Source organism: Coprinopsis cinerea, assembly GCF_000182895.1.
Source record: "Coprinopsis cinerea okayama7#130 chromosome 1 map unlocalized cont3.1, whole genome shotgun sequence".
NCBI classification, from domain to species: domain Eukaryota; kingdom Fungi; phylum Basidiomycota; class Agaricomycetes; order Agaricales; family Psathyrellaceae; genus Coprinopsis; species Coprinopsis cinerea.
Window position 1 is genome coordinate 1,127,774 of NW_003307544.1, and position 15,922 is coordinate 1,143,695.

General features: G+C 50.7%; 6 protein-coding genes across 6 annotated transcripts; 1 reads left to right on the forward strand and 5 right to left on the reverse strand.

Annotated features, from left to right (window-relative positions):
• Nucleotides 1-741: 741 nt before the first annotated feature.
• CC1G_13434 (secreted protein) lies at nucleotides 742-2,139 on the reverse strand (the record flags this gene model as incomplete). Its single annotated transcript, XM_001828466.2, has 6 exons — nucleotides 742-792; nucleotides 854-1,059; nucleotides 1,111-1,320; nucleotides 1,376-1,437; nucleotides 1,489-1,621; nucleotides 2,112-2,139. The coding sequence occupies 6 exons, from the start codon at nucleotides 2,137-2,139 to the stop codon at nucleotides 742-744; spliced, it is 690 nt and encodes a 229-aa protein (XP_001828518.2).
• Nucleotides 2,140-3,595: 1,456 nt separating this feature from the next.
• Nucleotides 3,596-4,763, reverse strand: CC1G_13219 (hypothetical protein; the record flags this gene model as incomplete). Its single annotated transcript, XM_001828467.2, has 10 exons — nucleotides 3,596-3,631; nucleotides 3,693-3,713; nucleotides 3,780-3,928; nucleotides 3,982-4,017; nucleotides 4,071-4,091; nucleotides 4,143-4,200; nucleotides 4,258-4,300; nucleotides 4,357-4,490; nucleotides 4,568-4,580; nucleotides 4,645-4,763. The coding sequence occupies 10 exons, from the start codon at nucleotides 4,761-4,763 to the stop codon at nucleotides 3,596-3,598; spliced, it is 630 nt and encodes a 209-aa protein (XP_001828519.2).
• Nucleotides 4,764-7,869: 3,106 nt separating this feature from the next.
• CC1G_13220 (hypothetical protein) lies at nucleotides 7,870-10,120 on the reverse strand (the record flags this gene model as incomplete). Its single annotated transcript, XM_001828468.2, has 11 exons — nucleotides 7,870-8,041; nucleotides 8,090-8,157; nucleotides 8,212-8,229; nucleotides 8,298-8,329; nucleotides 8,386-8,443; nucleotides 8,509-8,701; nucleotides 8,788-8,884; nucleotides 8,936-9,275; nucleotides 9,344-9,366; nucleotides 9,490-9,747; nucleotides 9,891-10,120. The coding sequence occupies 11 exons, from the start codon at nucleotides 10,118-10,120 to the stop codon at nucleotides 7,937-7,939; spliced, it is 1,422 nt and encodes a 473-aa protein (XP_001828520.2). The 3' UTR covers nucleotides 7,870-7,936.
• A 1,764-nt stretch (nucleotides 10,121-11,884) lies between these two features.
• Nucleotides 11,885-13,316, reverse strand: CC1G_13221 (hypothetical protein; the record flags this gene model as incomplete). Its single annotated transcript, XM_001828469.2, has 4 exons — nucleotides 11,885-12,078; nucleotides 12,143-12,596; nucleotides 12,659-13,104; nucleotides 13,157-13,316. 4 exons carry the CDS (start codon nucleotides 13,314-13,316, stop codon nucleotides 11,885-11,887), a joined length of 1,254 nt encoding a protein of 417 aa, XP_001828521.2.
• Nucleotides 13,317-13,715: 399 nt separating this feature from the next.
• CC1G_12183 (hypothetical protein) lies at nucleotides 13,716-14,545 on the forward strand (the record flags this gene model as incomplete). Its single annotated transcript, XM_001828470.1, has 3 exons — nucleotides 13,716-13,867; nucleotides 14,016-14,137; nucleotides 14,253-14,545. The coding sequence occupies 3 exons, from the start codon at nucleotides 13,716-13,718 to the stop codon at nucleotides 14,543-14,545; spliced, it is 567 nt and encodes a 188-aa protein (XP_001828522.1).
• Nucleotides 14,546-14,703: 158 nt separating this feature from the next.
• Nucleotides 14,704-15,890, reverse strand: CC1G_12184 (hypothetical protein; the record flags this gene model as incomplete). Its single annotated transcript, XM_001828471.2, has 4 exons — nucleotides 14,704-14,883; nucleotides 14,933-14,998; nucleotides 15,052-15,710; nucleotides 15,767-15,890. 4 exons carry the CDS (start codon nucleotides 15,888-15,890, stop codon nucleotides 14,704-14,706), a joined length of 1,029 nt encoding a protein of 342 aa, XP_001828523.2.
• Nucleotides 15,891-15,922: the final 32 nt, after the last annotated feature.

Here is a 15,922-nt window from a genome sequence, read left to right on the forward strand (position 1 = left end):
TATACGCAGTGTCGTCAAGCATGGCCTCGAGCAAGCTCGGATGGGCCGACGGGAAAGGACCATTCACAGAGATACACATTATTGCGTCGAGTTGGCTCGGGTCAAGAATTCGTCACTCCCACCGGAGTTGTGTGTTGAAAGGCTGGAAGAACTGAAAGTAGACTTTCGCCATCGTTTATCCTAGTTAATTCCAACGGAGACAGCGGACACTGGACAGCGAGCAATTCAATAGTGTTGTGGGGGATTCCCCTTGGTTCTGACGACCCTCTCATGGATAAGTCAAGACCGGTAGCCCCACGAAGTTCTATGATTGTGGAGAATAAGCGACTCTGGAGGAAAGCAGAGAACCTCTAACGGTCGCTCTTGCCGCTGTCCATAGTTACAAGTGGAAGCAATCTTCGACGAATCGGGTGAAAGGTGTTCGACCACGCGACTGGAGGGAAGAAACGAAATAAAAGCCTCCGTCCCGAGATCGAGATTCCGACAACTAGACGATTGCGTCATGCGGAGAAAGATAGGGGCTTAATTTACCTTGAGGAAAGCCTCAATTCGAACCACTTAACACGCTCTCGATCGACCAAGTAGAATGAAAAAAGGAAAGAGATGAATTATTGTAAAATAGATACATCATCATGAATAAGTTGATACAGAAGCCATAATACACTTGATTCGAGAGAAAAGAGCAATCCTTTTGAACCGCAGAATTGATTGGGTATCTTAGGCGCCTATGAAACCGAGCGCTTAGCACTTGAGCCACTGGAAGTTGAAGGTGGTGGTGAGGGCAGTGTCGATCTAGAGGAGGACCGCTGGTGAGTAGTCTGTTGGAACTGGGTAAGCTGAGAGGAAGACATACGGAGTCAGTGGCAATGTAGCCGGAGCCCTTGCTGTTGCCGGAGTTGGAGACACGGAGCTCGCTCTGGACGTTCAAGACAGTGGAGACGCCGCAAGGCGAGAGGACGGTGGAGACCAAATCGAAAGCATCTCGATAGGTGTAGTCCTTGCCGTCAACGGGGCCAACGAGGGAGGAGCGAGCGGTAGCCTGTTGGAGTTGTCCCTGGACTGGAGAGAAGTTAGATCAACAGGTCTCAACGAGAGGAGGAAACATCTTACAGTAGTAGAGGGATTGCTGCTGGGCAGTGACACCCTTGTCGAGCTGGTAGTAGCCACGGTAGTCGACGGTGGCGATACCGAAGGTGAAGCCGGGGGGAACGTTGACACCGAAGGTCAAGCGGCAGTTCTTGCGGTTGGAGCTGATGGGGATGCCAGGGCCGGCCTCAGCGTAGTACTCGCTGAAGCTGACGGTGACGGCAGTCTTCTCAGCTGCAGATGATATGTTAATTATCGGGACGGAAGGTTAAAATGATGGTGTGCTTACGGTTCAAGACGTAGTAGGTGGATCCGGGAGGGCATCCAGTTCCGATGACACCCAAGCTGGTACTGAGAGGGAGTGAGCAAAGGAGGGCGTTTGAACACGGGGGAAGGGCTTACATGTTGAAGCCATTGGGAGCAGGGACGGTGGGGACGGTGGGGGGCTCAGCAATGGGGGGAAGACCACCGCGCTGAGGGGCAGCAGCAGCGAGGACAGCGAGGGAGAGGGTGGCAAGAGCAGCGAACATCTTGACTGAGAAGAGTGGAAGAGGTAGAGAGTTAGAAGAGTGGTTGAGAGGGTTGGTTGTAGAAGCTGAGTTGTGAGGGCAACTTGCTGAAGAACTAACGGTCAAGTTGCCCCAGTATTTATAGCTTTCCAACCCGCGCCAAAGACGCGAAATATGCAGAGTTTGACCAGATGACTTGATGGATGTTCACTCCGCATCGTTACCGCACCTGGGTCAGCAGGTTAGAAGGAAGATTTGTCGGACATTCGTTGTGCCTGGCTTCCGCCCGCCATCTGGGTCGAGATTTGCGATGGAGTCCCTAATCTTCGCTGAGCGGGGACAGGCGTGTGACGGAGAAGACTTGAAATAGGGTTGCCAAGTCCAGTTCCTGTAAACGTCCGGGGAAGAGAAGCTCGAGTCTAAATGTGAATGAAGCGAAGATCACACAGTATGCTCGTCATAGGGACTGGGCCCCATCAACAAACTCAGGCATGTTGATACCTTCTTTGTACGCACCTCCCACTACTGGCGCCACTAAAACCATGTCGTTTTCTCACAGTATTCTCGCTTAAATTCACGGAAATATTCCGGATGACAATGAGCATCCATGAATTGGCCAGCCTGCTGGTAGTCGCCCCGCCAGGCAGCCGAGGGGCGTGTAAACGGCTGAGGAGATAGACCGTAAACGGCTCCTTTGAATGGGAAACGCTGCGTATTTTGAGAGAGCTAAAGGACATACCTTGTGTTTTCAAATGACTCAAAAGCAAGCCAGTACCCGTCCATACCGCTACTTCTGGTTCTTCCGACAGTCGGTAGCGCGCCCATAATACCGTCTTAATCCCTCAATGCGAGAAAAAGAATAGTTTTGGGCGAGAAGCATCGAACAATCGCCGCACGAGTACATGGTCGTCGGAGGAAAACACGGGGTTGGTTGGAAACCGCGGCCAACGTTTGCAAGGGTCTGCATGTCTCTACGGGCTACAAGTAGCCAACTGCAGTATTTACGAGAAAGTATTTGAAGAAGTACAGCTATGGCCGGGAGCAGAAGTCACACAATCAACCAATTATCAATAGGATCATGGTTAATTGTGATCCATTTCCGTTGTTAGAGTCGATGACGCAGTGTAGGCCCTACGCAAGCTGCCCCACGCACATGCTTACGGTGGGAGAACCAGTCACTTTGTTTTCCCATTGAAGGGACAGAAGGCGGACATCCCAGGCCATGTTTCGTTCAAGCGCCTATTGCGACCATGGCCACCCCATGCATCTGCAACGTTCCTTGTTGTTCTAATCGCAAGAATCACCCACCGAAAGGACGGGCGCCGTCCCAGAAACATGGCCAGGGACGAGAATACCATCTAGTCGTGATCCCCTGGAGGAAGAGCGTGTTAACAAAAGGACGATGAAACAACAAGACAGGAACTTCCCGCAGATAGCATTCCAAACCCAAATCGAGCAGGTGGCCAGCCCTGGAAGGGCCTCGTGTACTTTACACAGCGCTGGTAGGCGCTCCTGCTTGTTTTCATTTGTTTTCAGAGTGTTTTCGCATATCCGCCCGTACCCGCCCACTCTCCCTGATCGACGCTGAGAAGTTACTTAGCCACGTTTTTGCGAAGCGCCGCTGGCCTGAAAAGAACCCAGGGCGGGCTACCTGCGGGGGATCAAAATCTTGGGCAGAGTCTAATCCTATGGGGCGCCCTGCCGCGCAAAGAAGAGAACGACCAAAGAGGCGTGGCCAGGAAGGGCGGCGGGATAGAGGAGTTAGCCCTGACGAAGAGGCTTCTTCAGATCTCTGACCACGTTGGACTTAGTTGAGAGTCGGAAGATTTCCGGGGGGCGGTACAGAGAGACCTGAGGTTCGTTCGACATTATTCATTGCATGTACTGTGAAACACAGAGGGACATGTACAGTAAAGTCGAGCATTGATTCTGACACCAGGAATTCCATGTCGATGACGACCAGGCGCGCCAGGCCTACGAAACAAACTGTCGGAGTTTGTTTAATTCTTGCAAGTTTGCCACTTGAAGTGGAAGGTCTAGAAGCAAAACATAGGTCAGGGGGATCAGAAGAAGCCAGTGAAAATTAATTTAACGGACTTGTGTAAGGGTAGCGTTAATCTAGATGATTTCGATTGGAATCACATCAGTGAAAGGCCACGAAGAAAAAGAAGAATGAGGACACACGGAGTCGGTGGCAATGTAGCCATATCCTCTTGGATTCTTGGAGTTGTTAGTGCGGAGGTCCGTCTGGATGTTGAGGACCGTGCTGGTACCACAGGGAGACAACACCGTAGAGACAAGGTCGAACTGGTCCTGGTACAAGTAGTCACGGCCTGGGGAAGGTAGATTAGAAGGACGATCAAATTAGAGATGGGACGAAACAAACCTGCGACTGGACCGACCAGTTCAGAGCGCGCAGTCGCTTTGGGAGACGGCGTTAGAGAATGGCAGCAAAAGGCGCGGGAACGGGCTCACCTTGGGCGAGATGGCCTTGGACTGTCCATGGTGGGTCAGAGCACTGAAAGACAGTGAATGGACGCAACTCACAGTAATAGCTAGATTGCTGAGAAGCCGTGACCTTGTCATCGAGTTGATACCAGCCGCGCTGTAGTACAAGAGGTGAGCTAGGCTTCACTGTGACAGGAACGGGTCAGCGGCTCACGTAGTCGACGGCTGCGAGGCCAAAGGAGAACCCAGGAGGGACGCTGACAGAATCAAAGTTAAGCACTGTCTTCGAGACGGTGATTAAGGGGAAACGTACTTCACGCTCCATGTTAACTGGCAGTTTCTGCGGTTAGAACTGATGGGAATATTGGGCCCGACCTCTGCGTAGTATCGGCTGAAGCCAACGGTGACAGCAGACTTGTCCCCTGAAGAAAGGGTTATAAAGATAGACTAGAAAGAAAGAGTTTATTGGACTTGCCATTCAAGACATAGAAAGTGGACCCAGGAGGGCAACCAGAACCGTTCACCGTTTGCTTGGTGCTGAAGTCGGCAACATTTCAAACATCAGAATGTCATTTCCAGAGTAAAGCAGGGAAGCATGTACATTGCGAATCCCGGAGGGGGTGAGACTACTTGACGAGCCTCAATGGAGCCAGTAGGAGACCCAGAGATAGTGGAAGCCCAGGCAAGGACCAGAGCTGTAGCGAACGCAGAGAGTTTCATGGTTGTGTTGGATGTGAGAATAGGGCGTGGGTTGCGGCAATTCCTGTCATTTTGCCAGCGCTTTTATAGCAAAGGACATCCATCGTGAATATGACATGTAATCTGGACCTGTCTAAGTCCAAATGATGCACGCAGGCAGAGAAAGACACTGTGCTCGTGGTGGTTGCTGTCCAAGATCCGTGGGAACCCAATTCGGAATCAAAAGTGACAGAAACGGAAAGAGTGCCCCTTTTTCGTCAGTGCCTTCTGTCCCCCATCTCTCTCCGCAAAACAACTTATGGAATTTGTTACCCGGCAACGCAGCTGCACCGATTCAGAATGACGCTATAAATTAAAGCCTTGGTGGTCCGTTAGATGGTAATCACCGAAGAAAGGACGCAGGACCGTTGGGAACGGAGTCCAGGAGCCGCGAGGATACCAATCGAGTGCATCTATCGAACAACGAGATTGGGTTGGCTGTGGGACAATCCCACCTTCAAAGGTGGATGCTCTAAAGTCGACCAGCAACGTGCCTATTGAGGTATCATTCGTCTCTGACATGGATTGATTGGAGCTAGCTTAGCTGCACTGCGCAGCGGTGATTGGGACAGCTGGACGCCTACTCAGGGAAGCATCATCAGCAAAACCCAGATATGATTACCAGAAATTTTAGCCACCTTGTAAAGTTCATAATTTCTTGTCAACACGCGGGATCTTGTCGACCTTGTAAGAAAAAGTGGGAAAGTGACATGATCTTTTGTAGCTTATAAGATTATCTTGAACGTGGTAAGATTTCTCGGAACCTTGCAAGGTTCCCAGGATCCTTGTAAGATTGGCCAAAGCCTCTCAAGGATCGCGACGTCACGCTGTCTGAGATCACTGCTGCCCTCATAGAGAAGAGACCAGCTTTGAAGCAAACCAGAAGGTTTGAGACAGGAAAATTGATAGCATTGGACTAATATGCGACATTTCTGCGCTGTTTTGAGGCGACTGGGAATCGATGCACTCCAGATCTTTAGTAAGTATATTAAATCCATAATACGTCACAACGTCAACCATAGCCGGGGCGAGTGGTCTCTGGGAGGCGTGGGAAGCTCGCACACCAGAAACGGGATAGGCAAGTTTGCAAGGACTTGGAAAAATTAGAAGGAAGCCGAAGAGAATATAAGAACATCACTTCACACTGCAAGGTAATACCGACGTTACAAGGTAACAGTAAAGATTACAAGCTTTCGACCAACCTTGCAAGGTTTGCCGAAGCTTGCCAGATCTTTTGGAGCTTCCGATCAAAACGTCATTCCTTACAATGATATGTCATTCTTGCCATCCCCGTAAGCTCTTGGAATCATATCTAGGTTTTGCTGATGATCTATTTACGTTTGCCTCCTCAGGCCTCAGCCACAGGCTTCTGCCTGCAGTGTTTCTGTTACCTCTCTCCTCTAGGCTCCGTGTGCCTGGTAGTGTCTGCCCAGGCTCTCACTGTAGCTGACGCTGATCACTGGTCTCTGACAACGTTCCTGGACCTGGATGTGTATCAGTAAAGTACATCGCGTTACATCCTGTTACATCCTTCAAGGCAGTCCAGATCGACTGCGACCTCTCTCTAGACCTTTTAGCGACTAGATTGTACCCCATTTATCTAAAATACCGAGGAAATCTCGAAAGACGTTGTGTAAATTAGCAAATAAGTACTACTGGGTGACTAGCGATACAGGGTAGATGTGGTATATGTTACAAGTGTCATGACGTTGATCCAGGGGTATAGTGATATGCGTATGAGATGAGACTGTGCCTTGAGGATGTGTCGTATGCAGTGGGAGGTCCTGTCTGGATGATGAAGGGAAAATGTTGGATGTGACTTGGGATGATTCGAGGCATGAGCGGTTTCTAGACAAAGACGCCCGCTACTCTCAGCAGCTCTCTGACTTCAGGTGAATCGGGCTTGAGTTCCGGTTGAAGACCCGGTACGAACGTGAACATCATTGGCTTCCGTTTGATCATGGTCTTCACGGTATATGTTCTGAAAATGCCCTGCTCGAGCTTATCATGAGCCGGAGAACACAGGCAATATAGGGGAATACATTACCTGGCGTGTGTATACTTGACTTCCTTCTTCTTCGATGTTCCCTTTCCGCCATTTCAAAGGGTTTCCGGGACCATCGCTGACTTTTACCCAGACCGGCGTACCGGGCTGAAACCTTGATTAGCATTCCAGCATCAGCTCGGCACTGGAGAGACCTACTCTGGGACACCAATGGAACGGCTCATCGAGTGAATGTGGCTGGACGTCAAGTAGCGTGTCCTCGATCGTGTAGGGTACAGTTTCCTTGTAATTTCTGAGTCGCATGTCTTGCCCGAGAGAGAAAATGAGAGGAGAAAGTAGAACGATTTGCCGAAACCAGTCGGATAGAACGCGAAGGGGATGCGGTGGTAAGGCTCTCACTTAATGTAAACACCATCCTCGTTCCTATCTTATATACTCGCCGTAGACCCCAGATGCATAAGTCGAAGGAAGATACTGGAAGCTGGGGACGGTGCTTTGTGGACAATAGGAACCCTGCATTGGGATATGAAAGACGTAGCCTCGACATACTTTACCTGGAGCTGTTATTGTACTTCCTTTGATGCGATAACGTTCGATTGACATGGTGTATGCCCGAACTGGAGTTGTTTGTTCCTATGGAAGTGGAATAAGTAGGCGCACGGCGTACACACCGCAAATGCATGTCCTTTGGAAAGAGCAAGATGCAGGATTGAGCTTCGAGAATGGAGGGACAGCGTAATATTACGGCATAGCTGTGCAACCGACGCTGGGGTGAAAGGGTCAACAAAAGGGAGTCTCCATTCCTAACGACTCATCTAAGATAATCACTGCGCTGCCTTATTCTTGTTAAGCAGAGGAAGTGTACCATGAGGTCAGTCGCTTGACAACGAATGGATATCTTTTGTGGGGATGGAGGGTATAGGCGTTCCATTGTTGCCCTAATGGGAAGAGCGTTTGTCACCTGATCCTCGAATCCCTTCGAGAGTGTACAAGAACCCCACCGAGTAGACCGAGAGTCCTAAAGGGAAAGGCATATTGCTCTTTCAAAACTCTTTCACTACTACTTCATTGTCCTCGTTGCTCTGAAATTCAAATTGGATTTTCCGGGCAGAGAAAGGATCTGCCTTACGAATGCATTTCGATTGCATGATTAGGGGTCTGCCTTTTCCATCGGTGCTGCGTTCTCAGAAGTTCCGTCTTTCCGTAGGTGTAGTGCGATAGCGATGAAGCCGACGCCTCCAAGGAAAGAACACACCTAGAAAACCCGCTTAGCATCTAGATTGGTAATAGGGGAACTGCATACCCCGCTAAAGGTAGCTGGTCTCCACCAGATGTAGTCGCTTGAAAGCAGGGCGCCGTTGATTGGCGGACCTTGGTGGATTGAAGATTAGCTATATCACATTGTCACACAATAGAGAACCTTACCAATGAGAGCTCCGATGGCTATACCGGTTGAATTCATTACCGTTAGGCTTCTAGAGAACGCGGTGGAGCCTGTCGTATTTACGTACCGGAGAAGGTGAATGCGATTCCCATCCTAGCCCTAGAGGTCTATTTTGAGCACAATAAAACACGGATGGATAGACAGAGGAGTTTTACCCGAGTTCGGCCGGATCGACGGTTAGGACGGCTACGAGGGGGGCCTGTAGTGCGATGACTGGTGGATCGCCGTCAGCCTTTCAGTGACCGGATGGGATTGAAGGACCGAGAGCCGATACTCACACATTCCGAGGAAGAACCCGACAAGTGTGGCGATAATGACAACGCTAGCGACCGTCCTTAGGCCGATCATGGCAAAGACCAACGCCGTACTAGAAAGCGCGGCAATAATGACTGAATTAACCACCCCGAGTCTGCGCACGAAGAAACCTGGGACGAGCCGTCCGAAGAAACTAGAAGTGTTGAGAATCACCAGCTGTAATAGGAAGGGGAGGGGGCGATCATGATGGTTAGCGAGCGGATCAGAGTGGGATATGAGGGAAAGAGGAACGCTGTACGTACAGCGTAGAAAGAAAACTCTTTGGACAGACCGTGATGTATCGCGTTGAGTTGGATGTAGAACAGAGGGAAGAAGAATCCGACGGCGAAGACTAGAAGTCTGAAATGGATAGTTGAGTTGCAATACCTGACTGTCTGTAATGTCACTTACGATAAGGCCATAATCGCAAACGGCACCTCTCGCGCACTCTTCGCGAACAGCCCTCTGATGCTGGGTAATTCTTTAGGCGGGGGAAGGCGCGTCCTGATCAATGCGCAAGCCACCACCAATAGCCCGGTAACCAGGCCCGCACTTGCACGTATGGACCCGCCAAATCCAAGATTGGTGTGGTTGAGAAGGTTGTTGAGCATGATAGGGTGTACGATTGCCCCAAGAGCGGAACCGGAGACGGCGAACATCATGACGGAGGCCAGGCGCCGGCGGAAGTAATGAGAGACAACAGCTACGCTGGGCACGTATACCATGCCACCGCCAATCCCGAGGCCGACCCCTTGGGCAAGGAAACACTAGGACAGAGTTAGGGGGAGTGTGCCGACGAGAAGGGCAATATCTGCTGACCTGATAAAGGCTCTCCGGGAGAGCTAGAGAAAGCATGAAGAGGGAAAAAGAGATCAGGAGCGAACCTCCCAGGATTAGGTGATAACTAATCAGGGTGGGCATGGTCAAGGCCGTGGACTTCTGAACATCTAGTCGAAATCACTCACAAATATCCTCGGTCATAGAGGCGACCCGCGACGAGGCCGAAAGAGATGACTAGGAACGTGTTCACACTTCCTATCCATCTGTGTAGGAATGTCAAGGTAGGATTTAGTCTGGAAGTAAAGAAAGCCATACGAGACGGTTGAGGGTGAGGATTGCTTGATGTACACTCTCGTGTAGTAATCTGGGGCCGGGTGAATGACACGAAAGGACGCTCAGAGAAGGAGCTCAAACCTTGGTAGATCCCGTACGACGTCGAGTACCTGTTGACATACGTTCAGCATGCATGCACCCTATTCGAGTACGACAAGGAACGCCATTCACCCAAAGCCACAAAATTGTAGCAACACACTAGAGAGAAGGTTGTAAATTGATGGGGTGCTTGTAGAAAGACAGGGTCACTTACGCCCCTACGACTGTGGCCCACGCTCTCGCTCCTCCTTCCGGAAATTCGGTTATGGGTTTGTCATGGTTGCCTTTAAGAGAATCTGAGGGTGGAGATTCGTCTACTGACGGGGAGATGGATACCACCTCGGTGGGCGAAGAGGCGAACGAAGTATTTCGGGAGGGTGAGTTAGGTTGGAAGGGAGCGCTGGGCAGGAGTGCTGGCTGAGTGGGTGCGAGAGCCTGGGTCATTACGGGGAGAGAGGAAGCAAAGCTGAGAAATGAAGCCAGAATCTTACCTTCATTGCTTTTATTCCCATCTCCCAAAGGTGTACTGCAGTTAGTCAAGAGATTTGGATAGTCGAACGCCTGGCGCCGGTTAAGTCAAATGAATTGAATGTGATGCCGACTTCTAGACTTTGAAAAGTCCATTATCGAAGGGGGTTACTCCTGTTGGAAGCGAGGCTCCGACTGTCACAATCGCCGATCACTAGTCCACGAGCATTCTCCCTCGGTTTCCGTTTTCCATAAGGTAATAAAGGATGGGATGATGAGCTTCGGTATCATTGGGCCTGGAAGACTTGTTAGTTAGTCAATAAGGTAGTTTAGGTGTTTGGATAGAGATAAGACAACATGGATAGTCCTTACTCGCATGTGGAGGGAAGACCTCTGCGAATCAAGGTGTCGCCACATCCGTCACGACGGAAGGTATGTAGACAAGAACGGGAAAAGCGGATGTAGCACGGCTGCAATGACACCCAGAAGATACTTGGTTTCGTTTTTCGAGCTCCGATGGTGTCATGAAATTGAATGAAAGGTATGTGAGATGGGATTGTCTTGCATTTAGGTCCATGGAAACACCTGAAAGGTATTGCGATTTGAGCGATGAGGGTTAATTGCCCGACCGGTCCAGCTCCCCTGCCCGACCTGGTGTTGTGCGGTCATCAATCCTCGTCGTTTGGAGGATCCCGATGGGCCATAGGTGTTCGAGTCGAAGGTTATTCTGGGGCCCAGTGCTCCATCGAGCGCGGAGCGATCTGCCTCGATTCTCAGGAACAAAGAACATTTGCACCTTTCGTGGATGTTTTTAATCAATCGTCGAAATGAGCGTTCCGGTTCAGGTTCACGGGGAAGGGCTGATTTGCGTTCGGCACGGGAATTCTGGTGCTATTAGTCTGATCAAAACAGAACCTTGAGAGTAGACCCCCTTTGGATTGGATTATTGGATAGTAGACAATAGGAAGCAGCTCGCAAGAAACGTGAGCGAAGCTCAGAGCGGGGGCGGACCTGATCGTCCCCCGTGGAAGTCCAAAGCAGGAGTTGAGAAGCCTATTTTTGAAATCTACGTGAGCGGTTAACATAGATGGAAATGGATCCAACACACACTTTTAATGAGGAACGACATGTCTCCACCGAGGTTTGTCCCTGGTCCCTGGGAGATGGAGATAAGCGACGGATAGAAGCTGCCGGATGGCTTCTTCAAACGCTCTTTCGACGCCCCGGGAGTCGGCTAGGAGGAGGGTCCGTTCGGTTTGCGGTGTAATTATGTGACGATTGTAAGGCGAGTGGAGCTCAAGAGTCTGGAGATAGGCGAGCAAGTCCGATCGTGTATTGCCGTCTCTTCTCTTCGCGAGCCGGTCGGACTGGAAGGCTGAGAGGTTGTAGGCCTTAGGGAGGACATTGCATTTTCGGAGCTGGAGAAGAGACGCTCCTGCTCTGTTGTTGCGAGGGCAGAGGGTTGGAGAGGGAGGATGAGGACGCGGTTGCAATTAAAGTTCTGCCGGAGGACTAGGTAGGTTCCAAGGGGTTCAGAGAGGTTGGTGGCGCGGAAGAATATGTCGTTCCAGGGTCAGCAGTTAGGGAGAATAGCGCAGGTGGAGGTCATGTTGGGAATGCGACCAGAGTTCTTCGGAGTGCTATTCGGTAGCCCCAGCTGGGGAAGACCTCTGTGGTTGTAGTGGTGGTAATGCGATGTGAGCAGGAGAACCTGCCCAGTAGATTGCCCAGCGGTGGGAGCTAGAGATAGGTATCCAAGTCGGAGTCCCCATCGTCTCCAGTATAGATCCCCACTTCAGGTCTCCAACCAAACTGGTGATCCAGCACCTTGGGAAGGACTTTATATGCCTCTGCGTTTGCGTAGGGAACTCCCGACACTGGATCGCGGTATTTAGCCACGTCTCCGGTCATTGGACACATTTGGATTGGGCGAGCTGGTAAAATGACCAATCCAGTCAGCCAAATCCTGAGGAAAGGTGGGAGAAACAGGGAACTCACATGTAGGTCGTCCTTTCCCTACGTAGACTTTGACTTTGTCCCAATCAACGTGGTCCCCGAACACAGCTTCCATTGTATCCAACCAATCGGGTCGTCGTTCGCGATGAACCAAGTAATTTGTTCGTATTCTCTGCGTCTCTTTCGATGTAGGAGCCAGAGGTTGCTCAGGTTTCCCGTCGGCCGCCAGGGAAGCTGATTCGTCTTTTCCCCCGCTCTTCTCTTGGTCGTTCTCCTCATTCTTCTCGATTTCCTCGATCCGACTAACCCACCTCAGTGCGGGCCCAGTCACGCGCACCCTCTCCACCTTTCTGGCTTTCCTTCGCTTGCGTTCCTCGTTCCGGAGGTAATCACGGTGCTCGATTATGTTTCCTTCTTCGTTATCTAAAGCCTTGGCGATGAGCTCGGACTGGGTTGGGAGGGGTGTAGATGTGGAGCTGCGTTTGCGCCTGGGTACCTGAGCAGGATATGACAATGATTAGGTTTGGCGACGATAGTGCAAGAAGAGTTTCGACGTACCTTTTTACTTTCTTTTTGCTTCAGACGCTCGTATGTAGCAGATGATTTGAGGATTGTGGTCGTTCGAGTGCTTTGGCGTTTATAGAGTCCACCGAACTCGTCCGCGAGAGATACACTCGCATCTCTTTCCTCGTTCTCCTTCGCTTTGGCTTTCAATTTTGAGCTCGACGAGCCAGTGATTTCGGAGGCGTAGAGCTCTGGGTTGAAGGTCACTCGATTCCGGGCGTGTGCTATGGCCGTCGCCTTCTCGAGCCGGGATTTGGCGTTCTGACGGAGACGTTTATCTTCATCCTGTATCGCTTTTTCAGCTGCACTTGGACGCGTAGATTGGTCATTTTCGTCTCCTTCGATGTCCTCATCTTCTTCTTCCTCGCCAGAAAAGGTGCGTTCAAAGTCAGAGTCAACGTTTTCGTTTTGTTCGTCTATGTAATCCTCTTCCTGGACCGCTATGAGAGTTTAGAGCGAGGACTCTGGAGGAGGAGGATGTATGATGCTCACGTTTGGGTAGTTGAAATTCTTTATCTTCTTCAGCTGCCTCTGGTTCTTTTGGTTGTTCTGCTTTTGCTTCTGCCATTACTGCTTGGAACCTGTTCCCTGCTGTGCTCCGCCGTGAACGACCCGTCCCGAGGAGTTGGAGAGGTTCGTCGTGTTCGTCCATGATTCACAGAAGCTTAGAGCTGTTTTCACCGCTTTGAATCGTGATTTGGAAAACGATAGATAGGAATGATTTGCAGATGTGGTGGTCAAAAACAAGCGCTGGTGCTGGCGTCGGAGAAGCGGGATCAATTGTAGGTGATCCCGTCATTCAAGCACGTGCAAACAAAGAACGCGCCGGTCTCCGTGTCAAGTCAGCAAAATATTCTGACGCTGAGTCTACCGTTACGCGCTCGTCAACGTCAACGCCTCCTTGGGCCTCACCGTCACACTTTATATTCTCTTTCGAGACGACGATTAGTCTCGGACGTGTTGTTCCAACCTCTGTAGGCGACGACGACTACTTTACGGTCCGCTAGCCCAACAACACACGACTGTCCAGCACGATTGACGAGGAGGAAGTATGGCCTCCAATGCAGTGAAGCAAGCCGTCAAGGCACCCTCGAAATTGCAGAAGATTTTGGCGAATTTGAATGCTGCGCCGAGGTTGGATTTGACGGGTGTCAAGACTTTGAAGCTCACATATGCCTACCGGAATGATCATTGGGGTGCCAGGTGGGTACTTCCACTGTTATTCTGGGTCCTGCACACTGTGGTATTGCGTTGGCTTGTTATATATTCGACACAGTCGCGGCGTGCATTACTTCCAGATGCGTTTCATGACAAGTTGGAGGGCTTGCTAACCAAATATGCACTTTTGTAGGCACTTTGCGAAGGAACATCTTCCTCGTATAAGATGGGCGAACCCAGAGTTGGATATTCAGGTGGAGAAGGTGCTGAAGACTGCGAAGGACGAGTGGAGGCCCGAATTGGAGATTCAATTGGGTGCGTATTGGTTCTCGTTCCGTGAGGTTTATGTTTGACTTACCCATCCTCTCTCATTCTCGTTCCGTTCACACTATGGGATGGACCTTGAACCCAACGAAACTTTCGACTACAGAAAACGGCCAAAACAAAACCATCAACCTTGCTGGAAAGTGGTCAACGTCGATCGTTAAGGAGCTTATGGAGATTGGTGGAGGCTCTCAGTGGCAGAAGTGGAAAGAGGAGGCGCAGGCTCAAGGGGGGGAGGTTATCCCTGGGGAGAAGAGCGAGTTGCCACCGAGCCAGAGGCTTAAAGTGAAGACCGACTTGCCTTCGCTGTCGCAGTTCAGGTCTTCGAAGGGGAAGGAGGGTGCAGCGCCTATACCTGATGCGCCTTCCAGTTCATCTCAGGCGTCGGCTTCTTTGTAGAGGAGGTTCAGAGTAGCGCGTAGATTTTTCTCTTTTTAATATCGTATAATATATGGCATTGTGATGATACAGACAGTACAGCGGTACAAAGCGTCTCCGTGGCATGGTCATTAAATAGGCAAACTTAAACTGGTGTTAAGCAAGTGTTTGAAGTCTGTCTATGAGAGGAATCCAGCAAAGTAGATAATGAAACCTAGTCCGACGACCAGGCCTGCGATGTCGTCGAGGAAAAGGGAGAGCATGCGCCAATATTTTAGGGAGTTGATGATTATAGAAGGGAATGGCGCGGGGATGTGAGGAAGCGCGAGGGCGAGGAGGGTTGGGGGTTGGATTTTGTCCTGAACAAGGGAATTAGATGGTTGCTAGGACAGAAATAAAGGGACATACAGATTTTGAGAAGATGCGGAGGGAGTGAAGCATAACTTCGAGTGTGAGGAACGCCCAGAAGAACGGCTAGGGTCATCGTCAGCTAAGAAGTTGTGCAAGTGAAAGGAATTATGACGCACCACTAACTGAACTTTGAATACTTTTGTTATCGTAGCTGCAGTCGGACTAGTGCGTATCAGGTTCGCCCAGCGGCTCCATTGGTTGGCACCGTCCACAAACCCGGCTTGTTCCACGTATGCTTTGGGTTCAAAGTAGAAGATAAAGTACGCGAGCAAGCACCACATGGCTAGCAGGTGGACTAAAGGCATTAAGCGCTGGAACTTGCTGGGTGGTTGAGGTGGTGCGGCCTCCTGCACAGGCGATTTCGAGGGGTTGAAACCTGGACCTTGAGGGAAGAGCATGGCTGCCAGTGGGTTGTCCATGGGTGGAAGGGAAGGGTCGATTGGGGCATTTGGATCTCCCAGAGGTGACTGGAGAGGAGTTTGGCCGGTACCTTGGCCTTGCGGGGGCATCGCTGCTGCACCCATGAGAGCTCGCATGAATTGTTGTTGTTGTTCTGGAGACCAGACGGAGGGATCGGGGGTGGGTAGTCGTCCGAGTCCCAGACCTGCTGCCGCCTCTACGGGGTTGGTAGCAGTTGTTGTTGACGTTGTAGAGCGTGAAGCAGAAGGTGCGGAAGACGAAGCCTGAGATTCATCTGGAGTCAACGGTTTTGGAACTGGCATGTCTGCTGTATCTTCGCCTAGGAATGTCCTGGAAGTAGATCGGATGCCTGTGCCTATGAGACCGCATTTTAAGTAAACAAATCATAGATTTCAGGGTGTAAGAACATACTTTCACTCATATACCTTGGAGCATCTTCTCCCCGGGCTGATGTGGTCAGCTTCGCCAAACGATCAGAGCCTCGGCTGAGAATGGCTCTGCGACGCGCTTCTGCTCTTGCTGATGCTGAGGACATGTTTTATGGATTTGTAGGGTCCTCGTAGGGTG